Source organism: Salmo salar, chromosome 09, assembly GCF_965601325.2.
Source record: "Salmo salar chromosome 09, fSalSal1, whole genome shotgun sequence".
Classification (NCBI taxonomy): domain Eukaryota; kingdom Metazoa; phylum Chordata; class Actinopteri; order Salmoniformes; family Salmonidae; genus Salmo; species Salmo salar.
The window spans coordinates 126,099,441-126,122,088 of NC_138299.1; the positions used below are offsets into that span (position 1 = coordinate 126,099,441).

Sequence of the window (22,648 nt, forward strand, 5' to 3'; positions counted from 1 at the left end):
CTTCTCTGCAGATCCTCTCAAGCTCTTTCAGGTTGGTTGGTGATCATCGCTGCACAGGTATTTTCAGGTCTCTCCAGAGATGTTCAATCGGGTTCAAGTCCGGGCTCTGGCTGGTCCACTCAAGGACATACAGAGACTTGTCCCGAAGCCTCTCCTGCATTGTCTTGGCTCTGGGTTGTTGTCCTGTTGGAAGGTGAACCTTTGCCCCAGTCTGAGGTCCTGGGTGCTCTGGAACAGGTTTTCATCAAGGATCTCTCTGTACTTTTCTCCATTCATCTTTCCCTCGACCCTGACTAGTCTCCCAGTCCCTGCCGCTGAAAAACATCCCCACAGCATGATGCTGCCTTCACCATGCTTCACCGTAGGGATGGTGCCAGGTTTACTCCAGATGTAACACTTGGCATTCAGGCCAAAGAGTTCAGTCTTCGTTTCATCAGACTCATGGTCTGAAAGTCCTTAGGTGCCTTTTGGCAAACTCCAAGTGGGCTGTCATGTGCCTTTTACTGATGAGTGGCTTCCGTCTGGCCACTCTACCATAAAGGCCTGATTGGTGGAGTGCTGCAGAGATGGTTGTCATTCTGGAAGGTTCTCCCATCTCCACAGAGAAACTCTGGAGCTCTGTCAGAGTGACCATCAGGTTCTTGGTCACCTCCCAGACCAAGGCCCTTCTCCCCCGATTGCTCAGTTTGGCTGGGCAGCCATCTCTAGGAAGAGTCTTAGTGGTTCCAAACTTCTTCCATTTAAGAATGATGGAGGCCACTGTGTTCTTTGGGACCTTCAATGCTGCAGAATTTTTTTGGTACCCTTCCCCAGATCTGTGCCTCGACACAATCCTGTCTCGGAGCTCTACGGACAATTCCTTTGACCTCAGGGCTTGGTTTTTGCTCTGACATGCACTGTCAACTGTCAATTTACCACAGGTGGACTCCAAACAAGTTGTAGGATGATCAATGGAAACAGGATGCACCTAAGCTTAATTTCAAGTCTCATAGCAAAGGGTCCAATGTAGTTTTATTTTTATTTTATACATTTGCAAACATTTCTAAAAACCTGTTTTCACTTTGTCATTATGGGATTTGTGTGTAGATTGATGAGATAATATTTGTGTAATATTATTTTTAGAATAAGGATGTAACTTAACAAAATGTGGAAAAAGTCAAGGGGTCTAAATACTTTCCAAATGCACTGTAGACCCACTATGATGCCTACCTACAGTCTCCACATCCTCATCATACCTCCCTATCCCTTTAACTGGCATTCGTTGCAAATGTTTGGAATATAATGCTGACATTTGAAATAGTAATGAATAGGCCCTATATTTAATGTTTTGATGGCCACCTAGTACGGTTTACATTGTTACTAGCTATGCAGCTAAAATAAGTCTGTTGTTACCAAATCACCAACTAAGTAACCAACTTTTGTGCCAATACTATTCTGTATAGGCTATAGATCATGGATGGTATTTATTTATTTATTTATTTCACAAATCAAGGCTAGAATAACGGAATTGTCAAATAACAAATAATTAGGAATGTAGCCTACAATGTTTATGAACATCACATGAAAATTAGTATTGATTTTATTACTGTATATGGCATTTGTCAACCTTTTCACTTACAGTACTGAGTACTCATCATTACAGTAGTTCACTGACTGAATCCTTTTCACTTACAGTACTGAGTACTCATCATTACAGTAGTTCACTGACTGAATCCAGTAGGGGGCACAACTGTCCTATGGTGTGGCCTTCTCAATATTAAGTTGGCGTACCCCTGGTCCCAGTTCCTTCTTTATAGTACATACTGTATTTCTCATTATATATGTTTACGTATATAAATATTTTTTGTCAAAATGTTCACTATTACTACACAACATAAAAAAACACCTTCAAAGACACAATACAGTAAATGTGATTTGAAGTTAGATCAAATAATGAATATGCTGTTAAATTTTTATAATTGCTTTAATCATTTCGTTAACTACTAAATGATTATATTTCTATATTCAGTGTAAAGCCTATGGAAAGATGTGTGTAACAGCAGAACAATCAAAACCTCATCTTGAAAAAATGTCTTCCTGTTAGATAGATAGAGAGAGAGAGGCAAAGAGAGAGAGAGAGAGAGAGAGAGAGAGGCAAAGAGAGAGCGTGCTTTGAGAGAACTATTGACTTTTCTAAACACAACATTTTCAGACTATATTCACATAAGAAGTACTGTAGATCTCCAGCACTTAAATTCAGACAGAATACAATAATAAAAATACACTTGACTTACCTTGAGAGACAGAGAAGACATGAACAGAGTTAACATGAGTGGTGTGCTCATCTTCTTCATGGTCGCCATCGCTGCTGTGCAGGGACAAAAATCAGGTTGAGATGGTTTCTATGGTTTTCTTTTTTCAAATCAGTTGTCCTATATTTACATGTATTACAATGTAGAGATTGTATTAAATAAAAAAATATATGGTTTAGTTATATATTGAAAGTATTTACAGTTCTTCTCAATAGTATACAAGCAATTCTGGGATCTGTGTTGAAACGTATCCATAGCAGAACATCAATGATCAAATGTTCAAATACATTTACAGAACTTCTGATCATTTTATTGCCTTAGTACCTAACTTGCATATCTTACACCACCTTTTGCAAAACTTTAAATACAAATGTCATCAGTGAATACAAAACGCACTGTCAAGTGTTCAGTTCAAGAATATTAACACATTGTTTTCATCAGAAGATAAATGTTTCCTGCAATCAGTAACTACTACTGCACAAAAGTCTCACACCAGTGTCATACCATGTACAATATATGGAAAGATCTAGGCAATGGGGACTGTGTAATTGTTATGATTTTTCACAATATTGCAGACAATGAAGTTGGTTACTTTTACGTAACTTTGGGTTCCTCCTAAGTCATCATAGCCAACATTGTGTCCTTCCATTACAGAGCTTTGCTTTAATGTGGATTTAGGCCTATACATTCATATCAGGTATGTTCCTCCATTGTCCTCAACCTCCCTTATTTCTATTGTTGATTGTGTTTCAGTGCACCAATGAAAAGTCTACAAAACTATAAGCAAACCAACCTTTGTATTGAATACATGGAATTGGATTGTGATGATACCAATGAACGAATCCTGCACACAATGTGCATTTTTTTTAATCAGGAATAATATTTTGTGTATGAAATTGTTTGGAGAAATATGTGTCAAAGGAGAATTATTCCCCATAATTCTGCACTTTTGGAAAGTTGTACTCAAATGTTTTATCATCATGATTAAGTGACTGCAAAGAAACTGTATCTATCTACTGGGATTTTTTAAAGACAGACTAACTTTCTGTTTTGTCTGCTTGGAATCAAGAGATATGTATAGCTGTGTCTATCTTTTTGCAGGCAGTCGTGTTCTTTTGATAAATGTATTTGCAATTTTGATGGTATGATATAGTTTTGATAAATGTACTGTATATGTTTTGAGAAGGCAACTACATTGACTGTCTTCCAACAGGCCATAGAGTTCTGTGTCTTGTGGACTCTGTTTTGAAAATCGACAACATTGTCACAAACAACTGCTTGTACGTGATTGAGAAAAACTAATGTTGAATGTCTTGCTTGGTGTCAATTCAATAATTCAATGTTAGGTCATTTAAAAAAAAGTTAGCTGTGAAGTAAATACTTTTTCGTATGCATTAAATAAATAAATGTAAAGAGTATGTGGAAATGTCAATTGTTTTTTTGTTTCAGGGTCTGTATCCTTCTTGAGAAGCATTGTTACTATGACATGTCCCGGGGGTGAATTAAAGAAAAAATATGACTCCTCATTTACATGAAATAAGAGTGATAAAAGCAAAGGAATCATGAATGACATTGTGAAAACGTTAAAGGACAGTATTACTGCAATTCTTCAACTGTAATTTATCAGTTATACATCAAAGGAAAAGGTAAGAAATGCCCCCAAAATATTTACATCCACTGACACATCTTTTTCCTTCTTCCCTTCATACACCCTTCCCATGTTTTAACAAAATTTGACTACTAACCCTATCTGTATTGTTTTTTGGTGTTGCAGTGTGTGAGAACTGCGTTGAGCTGGATGCGTCTGGTTACCGGGGTTATTGTTGGGGACCTGCTGGTGACAGGAAGGGTCACCTTCATTGTGTATAGCTGGGCTCAGAAGAAGTCTGGACCTGCTGCACCCCAAAAACGTAATGCTATTACCATCTGATTATCCATCAGCCAACAGTGGCGCTTGGTGATAAGGAGCGATCTCAACTATTTAATTTGACCATACCCAGGACTACTCAACAGCAAAGTATTCACAGATCATAAAAATGTCAATTCCCTATGGCATAGTATTGATCATTTCTTATCGGTACAGCGAAAAGTTTATTTATTTATTAATTTATACTAATTTATATTTGGTTTTCCCCTTAGCGACGTCCCGCTCAGCAGGCCGTGGTCCACCAGTGGTGCCAAGTCCTGACTATGAGGTAGGCTGTCGACCACTACCTCTTGTCTATCTCTCCATCTGTATTTTGTGCTTTTATTCCATCCGTATCTCCTACCTATTCTTCATTCCACATCTCATGGTTAGCTAATGTCTGTCAGTATTTTAGGGAGATGGTCTAGGCTAGCTATTCACAATACTTCTGGTGAAGATGCATAAAAAAGTGTGGTGTTGCAATGGAAACTGATCTGTGAATCTGATTTAAACTTGTCTGTGAATCTGACTTAAACTGATCTGTCAAACTGGCTTCAACTGATCTGTGAATCTGACTTCAACTGATCTGTGAATCTGACTTAATTAACAACAACAAATAGCTATATCAGTCACCTAAAGCCTTTATTTTTCCCCCTGACAGCCCCTTAGCGAGGCAACCCGCAGAAGAGATATCTACGCTACACACTGGGTAGACTATCCTCTCACCAGACCACACCTGTTCTCTAGGACCCCTCTGATGCCCTGGACCAGCAGGCCTCAGCTCACCCTGCCATCAAAGAGGAGGGGAGAAGGCTCTGTAGTTCTTAGCTTAGACTTAAAGAGCTTCTTATTTTAGCTTGATGTGTAAAAAGTGTGATATTAGGATTTAGTTAAAACTATCATTTAGAATTACTGTAACTAGCGGTAATAATTGCTCTGGAAAATAGAGATATGAAGATAGGAAGATCTTTGTAACGACTTTAAGATGTTTGCTGTACTGAAAAACAACTTGCACATAGCTGTGTTGATAAACCGTTGTAAAATGGTAACAATGCTTGCAGATGCCAAGTTCTTCCTCCTCACAATGTTTATGCTGCCTGTATATACACTGAGTGTACAAAACACCATCCTAATATTGAGTTCCACCCCCTTTTGCCCTCAGAACAGCCTCAATTCATTGGGTTATGGACTACAAGGTGTCGAAAGCGTTCCACAGGGATGCTGGCCACAGTAGTGTCAAGTTGGCTGGATGTTCTTTGGGTGTTGGACCATTCTTGATACACACAGGAAACTGTTGTCTTGCCCATTCACCCTCTAAATGGCACACACACAATCCATGTCCCAATCCATGTCAAAGTTTAAAAATCCTTCTTTAACCTGTCTCCCTTCATCTGCACTGATTGAAATGGATTTAACTAGTGAAGTCAATAAGGGATCACAGCATTCACCTGGATTCACCTGGTCAGTCTATGACATGGAAAGAGCAGGTGTTCTTAATGTTTTGTGCAGCTAGCATATTAGCACATATACAGTTATATTTTGCATTGATTCTATCTACTTCATTGTGAGCCACTATGACACAAAGGAAATGTTTGTTTTATGAAGTGTAGTGTCATGCGACTAAAGAGTCTAGCTAGTTTGCGGTTCTTTATCTTCAGTCGGCTCTCATGCCCTAAGCCGTAGATGCCTGCACCTCTTACGCTTACAGGAAATGATGGTGGATGATTGGCCAGGTCTCTCTGTTGCTAATCATGAGGATCTCATCGGAAACATTTCACATATGAGTGTAGGTAGACTTTACTTACCCGCATCAGTGGAAAGAAAACATCTTTTTTTTTGCCTTACACTAACTTTGTGTTGCAAGAATGTAGTGGAAATAATGTCTACTGCATATATTTAAAAAAATATATTTTGACAAGAATAAAAACCTTCTTACGACATTCAAGTGTAGGTGTCTATAGTTGCTTCCTACCATTTTGTATCAATGAGTGACTGGATAGATCAATCCAGCCCTGCACTTGCAAAGCTGATTAATCTAATTATGGTCCAGAGTGAAGACCATGAACTTGGAGCGTGCACACCTGGAACACTGGAGTGAATGGTATCTGTTAGATCTGATCAACAGTAGTTAATTTGGAGAATTTGAGTGTTGTGTTAACTGTGTCTGTATGCAAGTTTGATTTGTGTGAGTGTTTAGGTCTGTCTGTCTGTCTGTCTGTCTGTCTGTCTGTCTGTCTGTCTGTCTGTCTGTCTGTCTGTCTGTCTGTCTGTCTGTCTGTCTGTCTGTCTGTCTGTCTGTCTGTCTGTCTGTCTGTCTGTCTGTCTGTCTGTCTGTCTGTCTGTCTGTCTGTCTGTGTGTGTGTGTGTGTGTGTGTGTGTGTGTGTGATGTGAGCATGGATATGTGGGTGATGGTTGTGTACGCTGTGAGCTCTGTGTTGTTTGAGCTTTTCCGTTTGATCTCCTCTCGAAGCTCTGTTAGGAAACCGCACTTTGTAGACTAGCAGAAGTAAACCCCCATAACCACACTCGAAAAGCATCGCATATATCATGTGCTCTGTTGCATTAGAATATCTGACACATTTGGGCTTCCTGTAGAGCAAACCCTCCACTAAAGCTGCTCTCTGTGCGGTAGTAAATAAGTGGAATAGTCAGATCGAACTAAATGACTGACTCACTTAAAGATCTCATAAAAAGTTGGATGAAACCAGAAATAACAAGTCACAATCAGTGAACATATATTTTGTGACCACCTTTCCATTTCATTTACATTTCATTATTTATGTTATTTGTATTCTTTTCACCGGGTTAGTCTCGTTGAGATTAAAAACCTATTTTCTAAGAGAGACCTGGCCAAAATAGAAGCACACAGAATTCACCCCATACACACACACACACACTTTATTGTCCACCATAGATTTGACCCTAGCCTTAAACTAATTCAAGGACACGAGCTCCTGCAATTTAATGTCCTTTTGTAGCTCGTTCCAAGTGGAAGGGCGAGAAAACTGGAATGCTTTTTTTTACCAAACTCTGTACGGGCACAGTCAACAAGATACAGTCCTGTGAGCGTAGCCAATTGTTGTCATTTGTCTGCTGGACAATGTAGGTACACAGGTAAAAAGGGAGCTGTCTCAGTATGACCTGATCAATGAAGACGTAACCAATGACTATGTCTCCGAAGAGCTAAGGAAGGACAGCCCACTCTCATATAGAGGGTACAGTGATGTGTGAGAGCTTTGTAATTCATAACAAACCTCCGCTCCCCATGGTACACCTGAATTCACAACAAACCTCCGCTCCCTATGGTACACCTGAATTCATAACAAACCTCCGCTCCCTATGGTACACCTGAATTCATAACAAACCTCCGCTCCCCATGGTACACCTGAATTCACAACGAACCTCCTCTCACCATGGTACACCTGAATTCACAACAAACCTCCGCTCCCCATGGTACACCTGAATTCATAACAAACCTCCGCTCCCCATGGTACACCTGAATTCATAACAAACCTCCGCTCCCCATGGTACACCTGAATTCATAACAAACCTCCGCTCCCCATGGTACACCTGAATTCACAACAAACCTCCTCTCACCATGGTACACCTGAATTCACAACAAACCTACGCTCCCCATGGTACACCTGAATTCATAACAAACCTCCTCTCCCTATGGTACACCTGAATTCATAACAAATCTCCTCTCACCATGGTACACCTGAATTCATAACAACCTCCGCTCCCGATGGTACACCTGAATTCACAACAAACCTCCGCTCCCTATGGTACACCTGAAATCACAACAAACCTCCGCTCCCTATGGTACACCTGAAATCACAACAAACCTCCGCTCCCTATGGTACACCTGAAATCACAACAAACCTCCGGTCCCTATGGTACACCTGAAATCACAACAAACCTCCGCTCCCTATGGTACACCTGAATTCACAACAAACCTCCTCTCCCTATGGTACACCTGAATTCACAACAAACCTCCGCTCCCCATGGTACACCTGAATTCATAACAACCTCCGCTCCCCATGGTACACCTGAATTCATAACAACCTCCGCTCCCCATGGTACACCTGAATTCATAACAACCTCCGCTCCCCATGGTACACCTGAATTCATAACAACCTCCTCTCACCATGGTACACCTGAATTCATTACAACCTCCGCTCCCCATGGTACACCTGAATTCGTCAAACAACATTATCTGTACACATGTTGAAAAAAAGTATCATCTAGGACTATAAAAGCAAATAACAAATTATGTTACGACATGGAATGACAAAACAACCTAAATGAAAACATGAAAATGTTTGTATGTCCATATACAGTAATATTAACCTTATGAGGCATCATGCCAACAAATTTTCATTAAAAAAATTGGGGAAATCAACAAACGTGTGCAGTTGGACAAATATAATTTATGGTACCAGAAGGAAATCTTAGTTCATGCAAAGCAGTAGAGCAAACTAAACAAAGCAACAGGACAAACAGTCAATGACTCTGTACATCAAATGGACAGTTGAGGGACTTGTCATGGAAATTGTGGACCTGATTTGTGCCTTCACTCAATGCTTTACAACTATTATTCTGTGGCGTGGTAAAAGTAATGTAGCACTGAGCACATTTTATTTGTAGAAAAATGTGTGGTCATATGCACATCCTTAAAAAAACATAGGTGCTGGGCTAATAAAGAACACTAGTAAAGAACAAGATGGCCCGCACAACATTAAAGCTCCCAATTCACCTCTTTATTGACTACGTTTCAATCCGAAACGGATCTTCGAACGGAGCTTAAAGAGTGTGCTTTACATTTGATTTTTCTCTTTATCTCCTTTCTGGCAGAGTGCTGTACTCAGATCTGTCCATGCGCCTTTTATTCAGGGGCTGTGAGAAAGAAAGAAAGAAAGAAAGAAAGAAAGAAAGAAAGAAAGAAAGAAAGAAAGAAAGAAAGAAAGAAAGAAAGAAAGAAAGAAAGAAAGAAAGAAAGAAAGAAAGAAAGAAAGAAAGAAAGTCAGACAGACACAAATGGATCAACCCATCGTGGTAACTTAATGAGTTTGACTAGTTATTTTGTTCATGTCAGGATCGTGGCTCAAAGAAGCCAGGAAACACCTACCTGATAGTGGCCAATGGGGTCTTCGTTTGCACTCGCCTCATTGCGGATGAGCCCCATTTTGCTAGATGCTAGGGGTGAAAGACAGAAATGAAATATTGCATTACATTATTGATTATGGTCTTCATGTGTATTATTTTTGTATGTTTACTGTAAAACATTTCATTTTTAAGATTAGCTCAATTGGAAGTGTTCAATTCTGAGTTTTCTAAATTCTATGCACAACATACAAAGTAGGGTCTCGTCAGGAATCATTCAAATTTCAAGTTCCCATATCCTATGTTTTTCTCCTTTGTGTGGTCACTCACTTTTCTTGCCGGTGATCAGTGTTACTTTGGGCTGTGAGGCGATACTGTAGACAGCTACTCCAATCAGGACAGTGGCCACCAGGTCTCCCACAACCATCCCTACAGCCGCAGTTGTATCCAGCTCGATGCAGTTATCACAGGCTGGGAACACATACACAAGCACGCCACACATACACGACCATTATAATGATGTGTGTTATAATGGCATACACACAAAACAAACATTGACTTATATTATTGTGAGGTATAATTATACATTGAGGGAAACGGCAGTACTGTACTTACTCCGAAATTTCACATAGATTTTGACCTGGTCTTTGTCCTGGTCTTCTTTCTCGCATATATACTCGTTTGAGTTCTCATCCTTGTATTCCAATGTTTGATTAGATATATTAGTACGTTGAAATTTGTAACCATCAGGACATGATACTATGATCTTGTCCGAGGAGGATTCTTCCACTTTTATTTGAAGTTCTAAAGAAATAAACACACCAGCATTAGATCAGATAGATTGATAAGCCCTTCCATGATATTCATGTTTCTCTCCATCTACTTTTTCCTCATGCTCTGTTTCTGTTATTTAAGCAAATGCATATGGGCAGACATACAGTCAGGTCTATAATTATTGGCACCCTTGATAAAAATAAACAAAAAAGACTGTATGAAAAAATAATACAAATACTGAGCTATACTGTATGCTCAAATATTTATGATTATTTAATAGTAATACATTTGCTCAGAGAAAGAGATTTTGTTTAACAAGTAATACAAAAAAGATAAGGGTCAAAATTATTGGCACTCCCTTTTTCAATAATCTAGCACCCTCCCCTTGCGGGGATAATTACACAGCCTTTCTGTAAAATGTTTTATGAGTATGGAGAACACGTTGGCAGATCAGAGACCTGGCAGTGTGGTGCCAGGACAACAATCTCTCCCTTAACATCAGTAAGAAAAAAGGAGCTGATTCTGAACTATAGGAAACGGAGGGCCGAGCAAGCCCCCATCCAAATAGATGGGGGTATAGTGGTCGAGAGCTTCAAATTCCTTAGTGTCCACATCACTAAGGAATTATCATGGTCCACACACACCAACAGAGTCGTGAAGAGGGCACAACAACGCCTCTTCCCCCTCTGAAAAGATTCGGCATGGGCCCTCAGATCCTAAAAAAGTTTGATCATTGAGAGCATCTTGACTGGCTGCATCATGGCTTGGTATGGCAACTGCTTGCATCTGACCACAAAGCGCTACAGAGGGTAGTGCATACAGCCCAGTACATCACTGGGGCCGAGCTCCCTGCCATCCAGGACCTCTGTACCAGGCGGTGTCAGAGGAAGGCCCTAAAAATTCTCAAAGACTCCAGTAACCCTTGTCATAGACTATTCTCTCTGCTACTGCATGGCAAGCGGTACCGATGGACCAAGTCTGGAACCAACAGGACGCTGAACAGATTCTACCCCCAAGCCATAAGACAGCTAAAAACACTGAACAAAAATATAAACGCAACATTTAAAGTGTTGCTCCCATGTTTAATGTGCTTTAATAAAAGATCCCAGAAATGTTCCATACGCACAAGCTTATTTATCTCAAATGTTGTGCACATCCCTGTTAGTGAGCATTTCTCCTTTGCCAAGATAATCCATCCACCTGACAGGTGTGGCATATCAAGAAGCCGATTCAACAGCATGATCATAACACAGGTGCACCTTGTGTTGGGGGACAGTAAAAGGCCACTCTAAAATGTGAAGTTTTGTCACACAACATAATGCCACAGATGTCTCAAGTTTTGAGGGAGCGAGCAATTGGCATGCTGACCACCAGAGCTGTTGCCAGAGAATTTAATGTTTGTTTTTCTACCATAAGCCACCTCCAACAATGTTTTAGAGAATTTGGCAGAATGTTGAACCAGCCTCACAACCGCAGACCACGTCTATGGTGTCATGTGGGCAAGCGGTTTGCTGATGTCAACATTGTGAACAGAGTGCCCCATGGTGGCGGTGGGGTTATGGTATGGGTAGACATAAGTTTCGGACAACGAACACAATTGCATTTTATCAATGACAATTTGAATATACAGAGATACCATGACTAGATCCTGAGGCCCATTGTCTTGGCATTCATCTGCCGCCATCACCTCATCTTTCAGCATGATAATGCATGGCCCCTACCTATATGTACTTATCTTCCTCAATTACCTCGTACCCCTGCACATCGACTCGGTACTGGTACCCTGTGTATATAGTCAAGTTGTCGTTACTCATGGTGTATTTATTCCTTGTGTTATTATTTCTCTTGGTGGGAAGGGCCCGTAAGTAAGCATTTCACTGTTAGTCTACACCTATTGTTTACGAAGCATGTGACAAATACTATTTTATTTTATTTGATCTTAGACCATTCCTCCATACAGAATCTTTCCAGATCCTTAATATCCTTCGTCTGCTCTTATGGACTGCCCTCTTCAATTCAAACTACAGGCTTACAATGGAGTTCAAGTCCAGAGCCTAAGAGGGCAATTGCAAAATGCTGATTCTTTGTGGATTTTGATTAGTGCTTAGTTTTATGGTCTTGCTAGAAGATCCTGACAGAAGCAACCAGGTTTTTGTCTACAATGTCCTGATACTTGATGCTTTTGACCTTAACAAGGGCCCCAGGACCAGTAGAAGCAAAATAACCCCACAACATCAAAAGATCCACCACCATATTTTACAGTAGGTATGAGATACTTTTCTGCATATGCTTCTGTTTTTCAACACCAAACCCACCAATGATATCCGTGGCCAAAGAGCTCAATTTTCATGTAATCTGACCATAGCACCGGTTCCAATCCAAGTGCCAACGTCATGTATCAAACTCCAGGCGATGCTATGGTCAGATGACAAAATCATGTTTTTTTCTGAGCAATTGCATTAGTATAAATTAATATAACTTCCCCATTTTGTTTGCATATACTATAGCTCAGTTTTTGTATTATTTATTTTATACAGTATTTTTTGCTCATCTCTATCAAGGATGCCAATACTTATGGTGGGTTTTAGTCAGTTCAGTTAGATAGTTTTGAATACTAAATTAAATTAGGAGAAAACATGATCTATGCCCAGATAATGCCCTAAGATTCATAGTTAGATCGAAACAGGACCTGGATTAATCTGGTCACTTACTTGGGACTGTACCTTCAGCTACTGTAAAAAGAATGGGGGAAGCATCAGTTAAGGTCACAGTAAATAGATCAGAAAGCATTTGTGACCTTGACATCAGTGATCTTGTACTTTTTAAATGTCATCCGGCTGATTAATCTAGTCAGGAATAATAAAGAAGTGATCAGAAAAAAACTGCTGTGTTGAATCATTATTTACATCAATTTTTTATGCAGTCTGTCAATGTATTTTTTTTCACAGATATCCCAAAACTTACCAGTCATGGTCCAAATCACCAACAGATGAGCCAAGAGTATGGTCCACTTCATTCTACTTACTCTTCTCTTGATTCTCCTGGGGAAATTAAACTGGTGTATCATTTCATACACTGCCATTGTAGGAGATGCAACCTAAAGAGCCCCTACGTCCATAATTTAAAAAAGGAGACACCATTTTCTGTCCCTAGTCAGCCATTTTAATTTTACTCAAACTTCTATTTTGTATCATAATAGGAAAATACATACATCTTTATTTACTGAATTGAGACATGACATATTACAAAAAACAACACCTTTACACAAATATATTGATTTATTGTTGTTTTGTGTCTCTTGTGTAATTTTACACATCCTTGGCCTCAACAAACCTTTTAAATTGTAAACCTTTCTAATGCCAGTGATGCCAACTCTTTAAGCGTCTCTATCAACTCTTTAGAATAGGAGTTCAACAATTAAAGCATACCTTAATATTGAATCCTTTTCCCTGTATGTTTCCAAAAAGTCTTCAGAATGTAACCTTCTCAGTAGGTCTGTCTGTCTCTATGTCTATGAGGAGGAAGTGTGTATGATTGGTTTATCTGCCGTTACACCAGGGGCTGTCTCTATCTGGTACCTCTGTCATTTCTCTGAAATTAGTCTGGGTTGGGTTATGGGTGAGGCCACAGCTCAAAATATCTTCAACATGCTGCTTTAGCAAGTATTGTCACTTTTGATACAACAATGTCCCAATGTGTAATACCATATTATAAAGGGTAAGAATAACTACATATGGGCCTACAGTAAATTGCAAAAAAACATTTAAGAGAGTCTAATGGTTTTAGTATGGAATATGATTTTACCAAGTAGTAAAACATGATTATGATCATACATTTCTTTAAGAAAGTTATGTCCCAATGATTCTGTAGAAAACCTAAAATCCCTACTGCTCTGCAAAGGAGCCATGTGAGGAAGACAAAGAGATGATCCCACAAAGCAGCTTCCTGCTTGGCTACGGTAGACCACAACACCCTGTAACCTACAACTTACACCTGGAACACAGTCACACTCTCACCCAGTCACTAAGACACAATGCCTCAAACACTACCACCCCTACGCCAACAAAAACAACAACGCACTAACCAAGATAAGACAGAAAACACTTTTCTTGGAAGAATTGCAGTACACAATATGTTGATTTTGGGGGTCATAACATCATCTTTCTGTTCAAAACTACACACAATCACATCTACTCAGTCAGCAGTGTCAGAACCATAAAATATAGGACAGTATCACTTCCCTCTCAGCAGTGTCCAATGAACACAATCTGAGATATAATTGTCATATGTAAATGTCATTACAATTTCCATCAGACTAAAGGCTGCATTTCCGCCCACTGGCACAGCACACTGAAATGGGCCAACACTAGTCTGGGCTCCATTACAGCAGAACCAGCCCTGACCTGCAAAGCACCGATGACCTCTGGTGACAACATTAATATGACAAGCCAGACAGACCATTATGTGTAAATCAATAGACAGTTGGATCCCTTAGTCTCCATCTTAACTACGGTAATTGACAGGGTAAGATTAGTGCCCCCTGTTGGTTGAATAAAAACAAAAAGCAGAATTTACCGTCCAAAGTCAAATCCATAGTTATATTCATCTTTATTAGATTTATTTTATACACATATACATATCAATACAAATATACATATACACATATTTTATACTTGTAGATGAATATATTTTGTTTATGTATATAGCCATAGAAATATGTCAGTTCACATACATTGTCTTGGACATTCTTATGATATACAAAGAACATGAAGCATTCCGTAATCCAACAAGAGTTCATGGTTATGGTATGTGATCAACAGACTGTAGTATATGGAGGAGTGGTAGGTGTCAGTCAGTGTAAACCATCTAAAACACAGGTACAGTATACTTCCCACACTGAGTATCGGTTTAGGTGTTTAGAGCCATCTAAATGTATTAACTTGATACCACAACTGCACCCTTTGATAACTCAGTCCATGGCAGTCAGAGTTATTAGCCTGGTCCCAGATCTGTTTGTGACATATTGTCACACCAAACAGACCGACAGCACAAACAGATATAGGACCAGGCTACAGATTTATACCTGTCAGCTTGAAAGACACTAACCAGTCAACAAAGGACCTGATATTCTGAGTTTCTGATTTTCACTGAATCAAGATGGAATGTGATCACCTGCTGTAATAGGTTCATCTGGACAACCTCAGAGTGAGATAGCTAACTACAGTATCTTCCTAACAGGTTCCTCTTGCTGGTCTGCTCCTGTAATCATCTCAGCATCTCTATTGGTCCTTTTTGAAGATGGGATCGGCTGATTGGCTGACTGGCAGTCGTTCACAGGTTCCTTTTGGCCGGTTGCACTGTGGTTTGACCACCCAGTGGTGGAACTGGGGCGTAGTAGTCAGAGCCAGATCTCATCACTGCTCTTGCTGTTCACCTTATAGATGTAGCCCACCATGGGGTACAGGGCAAAGCCTGGAGGGGGTGTCAACAACAACCTTTAGAACAATGTATGGACATATGTGGTGCACAGTATACAGACACACAAACGAGAATTATAGGCTCACACACATCCAATAGTATATATAAACACATCCACACCCTCCGTAACACGCCTGAAAATATGTTACACATTACATTAGTGTGGAAAGTGTAGACTGGGCCAACTCATTTCCATTCAACAGGCAAGCTAACCTTAAACCTCTGAATCCTGTCTTACCCCTGGCAGCGTAGGCAGCAGACAGATCCTCCTCTTCCTCTCTCATCTTCTCCCCAAGGTGGCGTTTGGCGGTCTCTCGTGCTACAGAGAGACCACATGGGGATGAGGAAGTAGAGTAACAGATGGGACAGAGTCATGGAGAAGACCACAGGGACAGATGCCAGTGCCCAGGGCACCAAAATGCCCACTCTGTTTCCTGTTCTGTAATTGCTTTGCACCATTGATGAGAGTTCTGCCTCGGTTCTAATGAGGTATCTGTCTCTCAGCAGTAGTGTCTTACCTTTATGCAGGGTGCTGAGGTCGTTGAGTTGCATGTTGGAAGGTAGAGACATGTTCTCTCTGGGTAGGGATATCTTGTCTACCTTCACACTAGGTGATTCCATACTGAAACAAGAGTCATGGCGTGTATTTATTAGTGCACACCGTAGCAAAACGTTTCTTATTGGATAAGTTTAGGTATGCCCATCCCCGTTTTGGCCTGTTTGCTTCTGTTTGTTTCCTAGTGAATACACCCATGTAAAGTATATTATTATACAGACACTTGCCTTGTGTACTGTACTCTAAATACTGTAAATACTTAAAGAGGAGCATGAATACAATACATAGGTAACAGTGGCAACCCGTAATTCTGGACAGGTGGGGGAGGGGGGCTTGCCTGTTTTGCATGTTATTATTGCATTAATACATGTCAGATATCAGTTTTCAAACAATATAAAAAATGATGTATATCATTGAGTTAATAAAGCTGCACACAAACATGGTCTCTTTGTTTTCTTGAGTAAGGCAGCTCCAAAATGCAGGTGTTTCAGCCAAGCTCAGTGCTTTCTGTGGTGGTGGGGCAAGCCAGCAGAAAATGCAGAGCGTTGCTCAGTGTTCTGTCACTCATGGGGACACTATGTCACTGCCAAGTGTAAGAGGAGACCTTGAAAATTCTAGCACTTTGGGTGCTGCCATATAGTCACATTATAAGTGTCCATCCAAGAAGGCTCAAGGTCATTGGCCACTGATAAAATGACGTCAAATCACGTTACATGTACAGTAGCTTTGACTGGACTGATCATGTTAACATCTTACTTTCACAATCTGAGCTAGCAGTCATCATCATGAATCAAATCGACAATCTACTGACAAAACCTTTTTAATCCTTGTCATATGAAGAGAAATAATGAAGAGAAATTATAGGTAAAACGTATTGGTGCTCATCGGCCATTGGACATAAATATTACACAACAAGTTGGAAATCACAAATTCAACAAGTGGTTTGGAAGGAATCAGTGACTGTGGCTGTGTGGTCCCAAATACGGGATTAAGGGGCTCTTTTCCAAGTTTAAAATGATAAACATTCAACATTGGCCATGCTGTCAATGAAGCATGATTTGGGTCAGGCTCAAAACAACTGTTAACTCAGAATTGCGAAAACTTGACCTTCGTGAGTTCAAGACAACTGGGAAGTCGGGAATAAATGAGCTCTGACTGGGAAAATACGTTTTGAACGGTCATCCAACTTGTTTTGAAAGCACCATAAATCCAGAGAATGCCAGAATTTGATGACAAAATTTGCCCACGAAGGACCGCCACTCCACCTTCCTGTTCAAGTGAGCACAGCACAACAAGGTGAGTCCAAAAATGTATTGTATGCTACGGCATAAATTATGTAATATGCCAGGGAGATATGTGTACTGTAGCTAAGAAAGTAATACTAAGTGTATGTTGTGTAGTATGATGTTAGTAGCCCATGTGCCTCACCCTTAATAATTTGGTCTATTTACCCTTCTTAATTTTGGCAACTGTTCTGACTGTTCTACTTTTAGCCTATAACCTGTTCTAGAGAAATGTAATCATTGAATATTGTAAAAGCTTTCATTGTCTGCTTATATGCCCCCTTTATTTATCCTACGGTTCTGACTTGGTGTACAGGGAGAACACTGTAAGAACGGCCCATATTCTGAATTCTGTTGCTGTACATTTCAAAAGTGCTAAACAAATAATTATATTTGGATATTGTGGATAACTACAAATACCTAGGTGTCTGGTTAGACTGTAAACTCTCCTTCCAGACTCACATCAATCATCTCCAATCCAAAGTTAAATCTAGAATTGGCTTCCTATTTCGCAACAAAGCATCCTTCACTCATGCTGCCAAACATACCCTCGTAAAACTGACCATCCTACCAATCCTCGACTTCGGCGATGTCATTTACAAAATAGCCTCCAATACCCTACTCAACAAGCTGGATGCAGTCTATCACAGTGCCATCCGTTTTGTCACCAAAGCCCCATATACTACCCACCACTGCGACCTGTACGCTCTCGTTGGCTGGCCTTCGCTTCATAATCGTCGCCAAACACATTGGCTCCAGGTCATCTACAAGACCCTGCTAGGTAAAGTCCCCCCTTATCTCCGCTCACTGGTCACCATAGCAGCACCCACCTGTAGCACGCGCTCCAGCAGGTATATCTCTCTGGTCACCCCTAAAGCCAACTCCTCCTTTGGTCGTCTCTCCTTCCAGTTCTCTGCTGCCAATGACTGGAACGAACTAAAAAAATCTCTGAAACTGGAAACACTTATCTCCCTCACTAGCTTTAAGCACCAGCTATCAGAGCAGCTCCCAGATCACTGCACATAGCCCATCTATAATTTAGCCCAAACTACTACCTCTTCCCCTACTGTATTTATTTATTTTATTTATTATTTTGCTCCTTTGCACCATATTATTTATATTTTAACTTTGACCTTTCTTCAAATTATAATTCTACCATTCCAGTGTTTTACTTGCTATACTTTATTCACTTTGCCACCATGGCCTTTTTTTGCCTTTACCTCCCTTATCTCACATCATTTGCTCACATTGTATATAGTCTTATTTTTGTCTACTGTATCATTGATTGTATGTTGTTTTACTCCATGTGTAACTCTGTGTTCTTGTATGTTGTCGAACTGCTTTGCTTTATCTTGGCCAGGTCGCAATTGTAAATGAGAACTTGTTCTCAACTTGCCTACCTGGTTAAATAAAGGTGAAATAAAAAAATAAATATAAATTGACTAACGTTATGTCTGTCCTAGCTCGCTCATTAATGTCTTAATCGAAGTTAAGGATTTCCTTTTATCCGCTTTCGTCCCCTTATGCCATAATTTGTACATCTCAATTGTTAGTAGATACAATATTTATTTAAGCAAGTCAGCCATATCAGCTATGTTTTTTTAAAAGGCAGAAAATGAGGCTGAATGATGTTGGGACTGCATGTTCGGATAGCTTTACGTAGGCCCTAACAGTTTGTGGGCACCGTATGTCACCATTGCAGTGCAATTAATGTATTGTTTAGTGTTGTGCTGTGTAGTGGCTTTGCTTGCATGCATCACACTTTTATTTATGTTTTTCCCCACCAAGACTTAGTACATGCTAATATCGCCACTGATATGTATTACGTTTTAGCAGACACTCTTTTCCAGAGCGACTTACCATAGCAGTGAGTTCATACATTTTCATACTATTCCCTTTTTTTCGTATTCAAAGAAAGGCACATTTAGACACACACCTATGCTGACAACTGACACAAACAACAGACTGACTAACTAAATAATGTACGTTACCATTTTTTCGCCATTATAATCTCGACTGGCTCATCTGAAAAAGAACAGGCACAGACATTGTTCAGAGACTTAAAGCACTTCATTCACTGTATCATCAAAATACAACAGTCCCTCCCACCCTCCTTGCTCCCCTGTCTCACCGATGATGGCCTTGCCCTTGTTCTTGTGCAGAAGGCAGAGCACCAGAAGGCTGAGGATGAGGAAGGTAACGAAGCCCACAGCGCCCCCTGTCAGGATGCCCAGCACTGGCACCTCCACCCTGGACTGGAGGAACTCTGGAGAATACAGAAACAGGGGTCCTATGATCTGGGCTGTAGTGGAAAAAATGGCTTTTTTTATTTATTTATTTATTTCACCTTTATTTAACCAGGTAGGCAAGTTCTCATTTACAATTGCGACCTGGTCAAGACTTTTCACACTACTGAGCCGAACCGAGCTGGGCCAAACCAAGCTATGCTCAGCTGGCCTGGTTACGCATCCACCCCTCGCTGAAAAGAAAATATGCAAGACAGTTGGTTCGTGTCGGCATGACAGTAAGAAAAGGGTCAGAGTGATATTGACCTGTCAGACCTGCCAGAGCTAGGTTGCTCTGAGCTGCACCGACACTGTTGCTGGCGTTTACGGAGACATTCCCTGATAGGCTGCTCGGGGCGACCTGCAGCGTGTGATTGGTCAGCCAGGGGTAGCTCCGCGAGTCCAGGATGAGGAAGTCCGAAGTGTTGGCCACCAGCTGACCGGACTGGTCCACCCAGGTGATGTGGGCAGGGGGGTTGGACCGTACCAAGGCAAAGAGGACCAGGGAGAGGCCAGGGTCTGAGGTCTCAGTGTAGTGAGCGTTCACACGCAGAATCTCTGGCTGGACTGTGATAGAAAAGGGGAACAGAACAAATAGAGGAAACTGAGCATCACATCAGTTCAATGTACTACTGGGTTTAAATAACCTACAGTGGTGGGATCATATTGGATATTGATATTAGCACTGCGGCCAATGATAATATCTGAGTAAGCAGAAGGACTTTAGGGTTAATACTGCCGTTGGATATGTAACCTTATTTCAACAAGTAAGTGAAACCTTAACAGCCACAACAGATAATCATATTAACACATTCCCCACACCACGCAACATCAGTAGATCATTCAACAAGCCTCCTCACACTGCACATTGAGGGTGACGGTGGCGTTGTAGCTCTCTCCACTGTGAGGGCTGGAGGCGGCACATACTAGCTCTCTATCCCACTTCCTGGCTCTCAGAGAGAAGGTGCTGTTGTGCTTGGAGTCCGGTGTCAGCAGCCCAGACTCCTCCCGTGATGTCACCACCAGGCGCCCAGGTGTCCGTTTGGCCGACGGCGGTCTCTGTCTCTCCCCGTTGAGGTACCACGTCAGCAGGGGCGGGGCATGAGGATTCCAACCCTCTGATTGGCAGTTGAACTTGTGGGTGACATTCTCTTTCAGTGTTAGTGCAGCTCGATGCCATCCATCAATTTTGGGCGCATGTTCGATGGCACCTGGACAAAAAGTTGATGTAAAAAAAAAGATGTGTCCTTGAAACTCAGTGTCTATTTCAATGTACTTTTCATTGGTATCTCATGAGAATCTTTATCAATATACTATAACTCAATAAGAACTGAGTAGTATACTCTGAGGTGGTATAGTTTCCATCTCTTAGTTTTTGTGATCCAGTCTTGTTACTGACCTGTCCATGCCCAGGCCAAGGTGTTTAGCAGCAGGACAGTGGTGCCCGGCACCTGCCTCAGACACACACACTCCATGCTCATCCACAGGACCACCAACACACACCTGCTATCTGCCATGATGTGCACTCGCAAGCACACACACAGGGATAGAGAGACTGGCAGTAAGTGATTGCTTTCCAGTGACTGAATAGAGGGTTTACACAGACAAGAGAATGAAAAGCAAAACAGAGGTGGACAAACAGACAGATAGAAACAAGACAGGGAAATAGGACAGTGTGTCAGATTGGAGAGAAAGAGAGAAAGAGAGAACATGGACATATAAGAATAGCATTAGCTCTAGAAAGAAAAACAAGAAAACACTGACAGAAAGGAAGACTGGGACAAAGACCGTAAAAACACATAGGAATAAAGAGGATAGATCCCAAAGAGAGACAAAGAGAATGCGGTGAACACAGATAAACAACTTGTGTGAACAGACAATGTCAACAGAAGAGCAGTAGCTTCCTGGACAATCCATGAAGAGACACAGGAATAGCCAATCAGAAAGGATACAAAAGTATGAAAGACAAAGAAATAGCCAAACTGCGACGGGATATAGAGACACAATGAACAGTGATGATGAGAGGTAGAGTAAGAGTTGATTAAGCTCTTCACAAATAGACCCTGACTCCAGAGTATTCAATCATTTGCTGGCTGTCTAACATTGATTTGTTAGGAGCTGCAGTGCGATACGCTGATATAGACGCCGTCTGAGTAAATCTCTACCAGCAGATTAAAAACACAGGCCTGTTTAAAGGAGAAGTCAGTGATTTCACACCACATACGTGCAAATCAAATGTGTGAAAAAGCACCAGAAATGACCAACGCCTGATACTATCAATCCCGGATTATCATGGTCACATGATCAATGTGTCAGCACCTTCCAGTAAAGCAGGCATGCAAGCACGACATCAACACATAAAGCTGACAGCATGAGAATAGTATTCCATAGTATTCCCCAAATAAACAAATAGCTCAATCAGTCCAGTAAAGAGAGGGCTGGAAGCTTGTTATCATAACAAGCACAGGCACGATGGATTGAAGGGAGTAATGGACAAGAGGATTGAGAGCTAGAGGGCTAGACTCTGCGCAACACACTAAATTTGCTGTGCAGGGATGCATGGTGTCCTCAAAACGCACACATACGCAAATATACACAGCGATGCACACAGTCTTTCAAACGCAGATATACCAACACACACAACAGTCCTAACCTTTCTTCCCCCATTCTTTATTTTCTCTCTCTCTCACACACACACACACAAATCCATATTAGTGTGTTACCTTGGCACAGTCTGCAGATGGTGGTGGGATGATTCAGCCTGTCGGTCCTCCATACATGCTGGGTAGGGTAGCAGAGAAGAGAGACAGCACCCCCTGGCTCACTCAACTACACACACACACACACACACACACAATCCTCTGACTGCAGCAAGCAGCATTTAGTGGCTGACGCAGGCAGTCATGCTGTCGCCTCACAGACAACGAGAAGGGGAGAGGAAAGAGGAGAGGGGGAGCGAGAGGAAAACGGG

At 41.1% G+C, this 22,648-nt stretch overlaps 2 protein-coding genes and 1 pseudogene across 4 annotated transcripts; 1 reads left to right on the forward strand and 2 right to left on the reverse strand.

Moving 5' to 3' along the window:
• The first annotated feature begins 2,119 nt into the window (after window positions 1–2,119).
• Window positions 2,120–5,244, forward strand: LOC106612738 (uncharacterized; annotated as a pseudogene). Its single transcript, XR_006771143.2, has 6 exons — window positions 2,120–2,368; window positions 2,946–2,988; window positions 3,741–3,937; window positions 4,066–4,201; window positions 4,431–4,486; window positions 4,859–5,244. The product of XR_006771143.2 is annotated as an uncharacterized LOC106612738 (transcript).
• A 3,403-nt stretch (window positions 5,245–8,647) lies between these two features.
• On the reverse strand, window positions 8,648–13,573 carry LOC100136515 (CD3gammadelta-A). The gene is given in 7 exon segments (NM_001123621.1): window positions 8,648–9,094; window positions 9,327–9,394; window positions 9,632–9,772; window positions 9,917–10,105; window positions 12,787–12,807; window positions 13,040–13,116; window positions 13,504–13,573. Coding segments are annotated over 6 exon segments (531 nt in total). The 5' UTR covers window positions 13,092–13,116; window positions 13,504–13,573; the 3' UTR covers window positions 8,648–9,034.
• A 1,086-nt stretch (window positions 13,574–14,659) lies between these two features.
• Window positions 14,660–22,441, reverse strand: tmem25 (transmembrane protein 25). 2 transcript variants are annotated; one of them, NM_001140276.1, is made up of 9 exons: window positions 22,401–22,441; window positions 21,077–21,187; window positions 20,538–20,888; window positions 19,945–20,244; window positions 19,524–19,658; window positions 19,384–19,417; window positions 16,072–16,175; window positions 15,792–15,872; window positions 14,660–15,547 (listed from the first exon to the last, which is right to left on the reverse strand). In NM_001140276.1, exons 2-9 carry the CDS (start codon window positions 21,156–21,158, stop codon window positions 15,474–15,476), a joined length of 1,161 nt encoding a protein of 386 aa, NP_001133748.1. In that variant the 5' UTR covers window positions 21,159–21,187; window positions 22,401–22,441; the 3' UTR covers window positions 14,660–15,473. The 2 variants fall into 2 exon arrangements, with proteins under 2 accessions (NP_001133748.1, XP_014069183.1); XM_014213708.3 differs by lacking the exon at window positions 22,401–22,441 and having other exon boundaries at window positions 21,077–22,391.
• Between the last annotated feature and the right edge of the window lie 207 nt (window positions 22,442–22,648).

Bases quoted from the DNA above. Each gene is read 5' to 3' on its own strand.
- tmem25 (XM_014213708.3), bottom strand. From the start codon at position 21,395: ATGTCCATGTTCTCTCTTTCTCTCTTTCTCTCCAATCTGACACACTGT. The intron at 19,659-19,944 runs GTCAATATCACT...TGTATTCTCCAG, and splicing joins AGCTCTGGCAGGTCTGACAG to AGTTCCTCCAGTCCAGGGTG. The intron at 19,418-19,523 runs GTGAGACAGGGG...GTTCTTTTTCAG, and splicing joins CAAGGGCAAGGCCATCATCG to ATGAGCCAGTCGAGATTATA.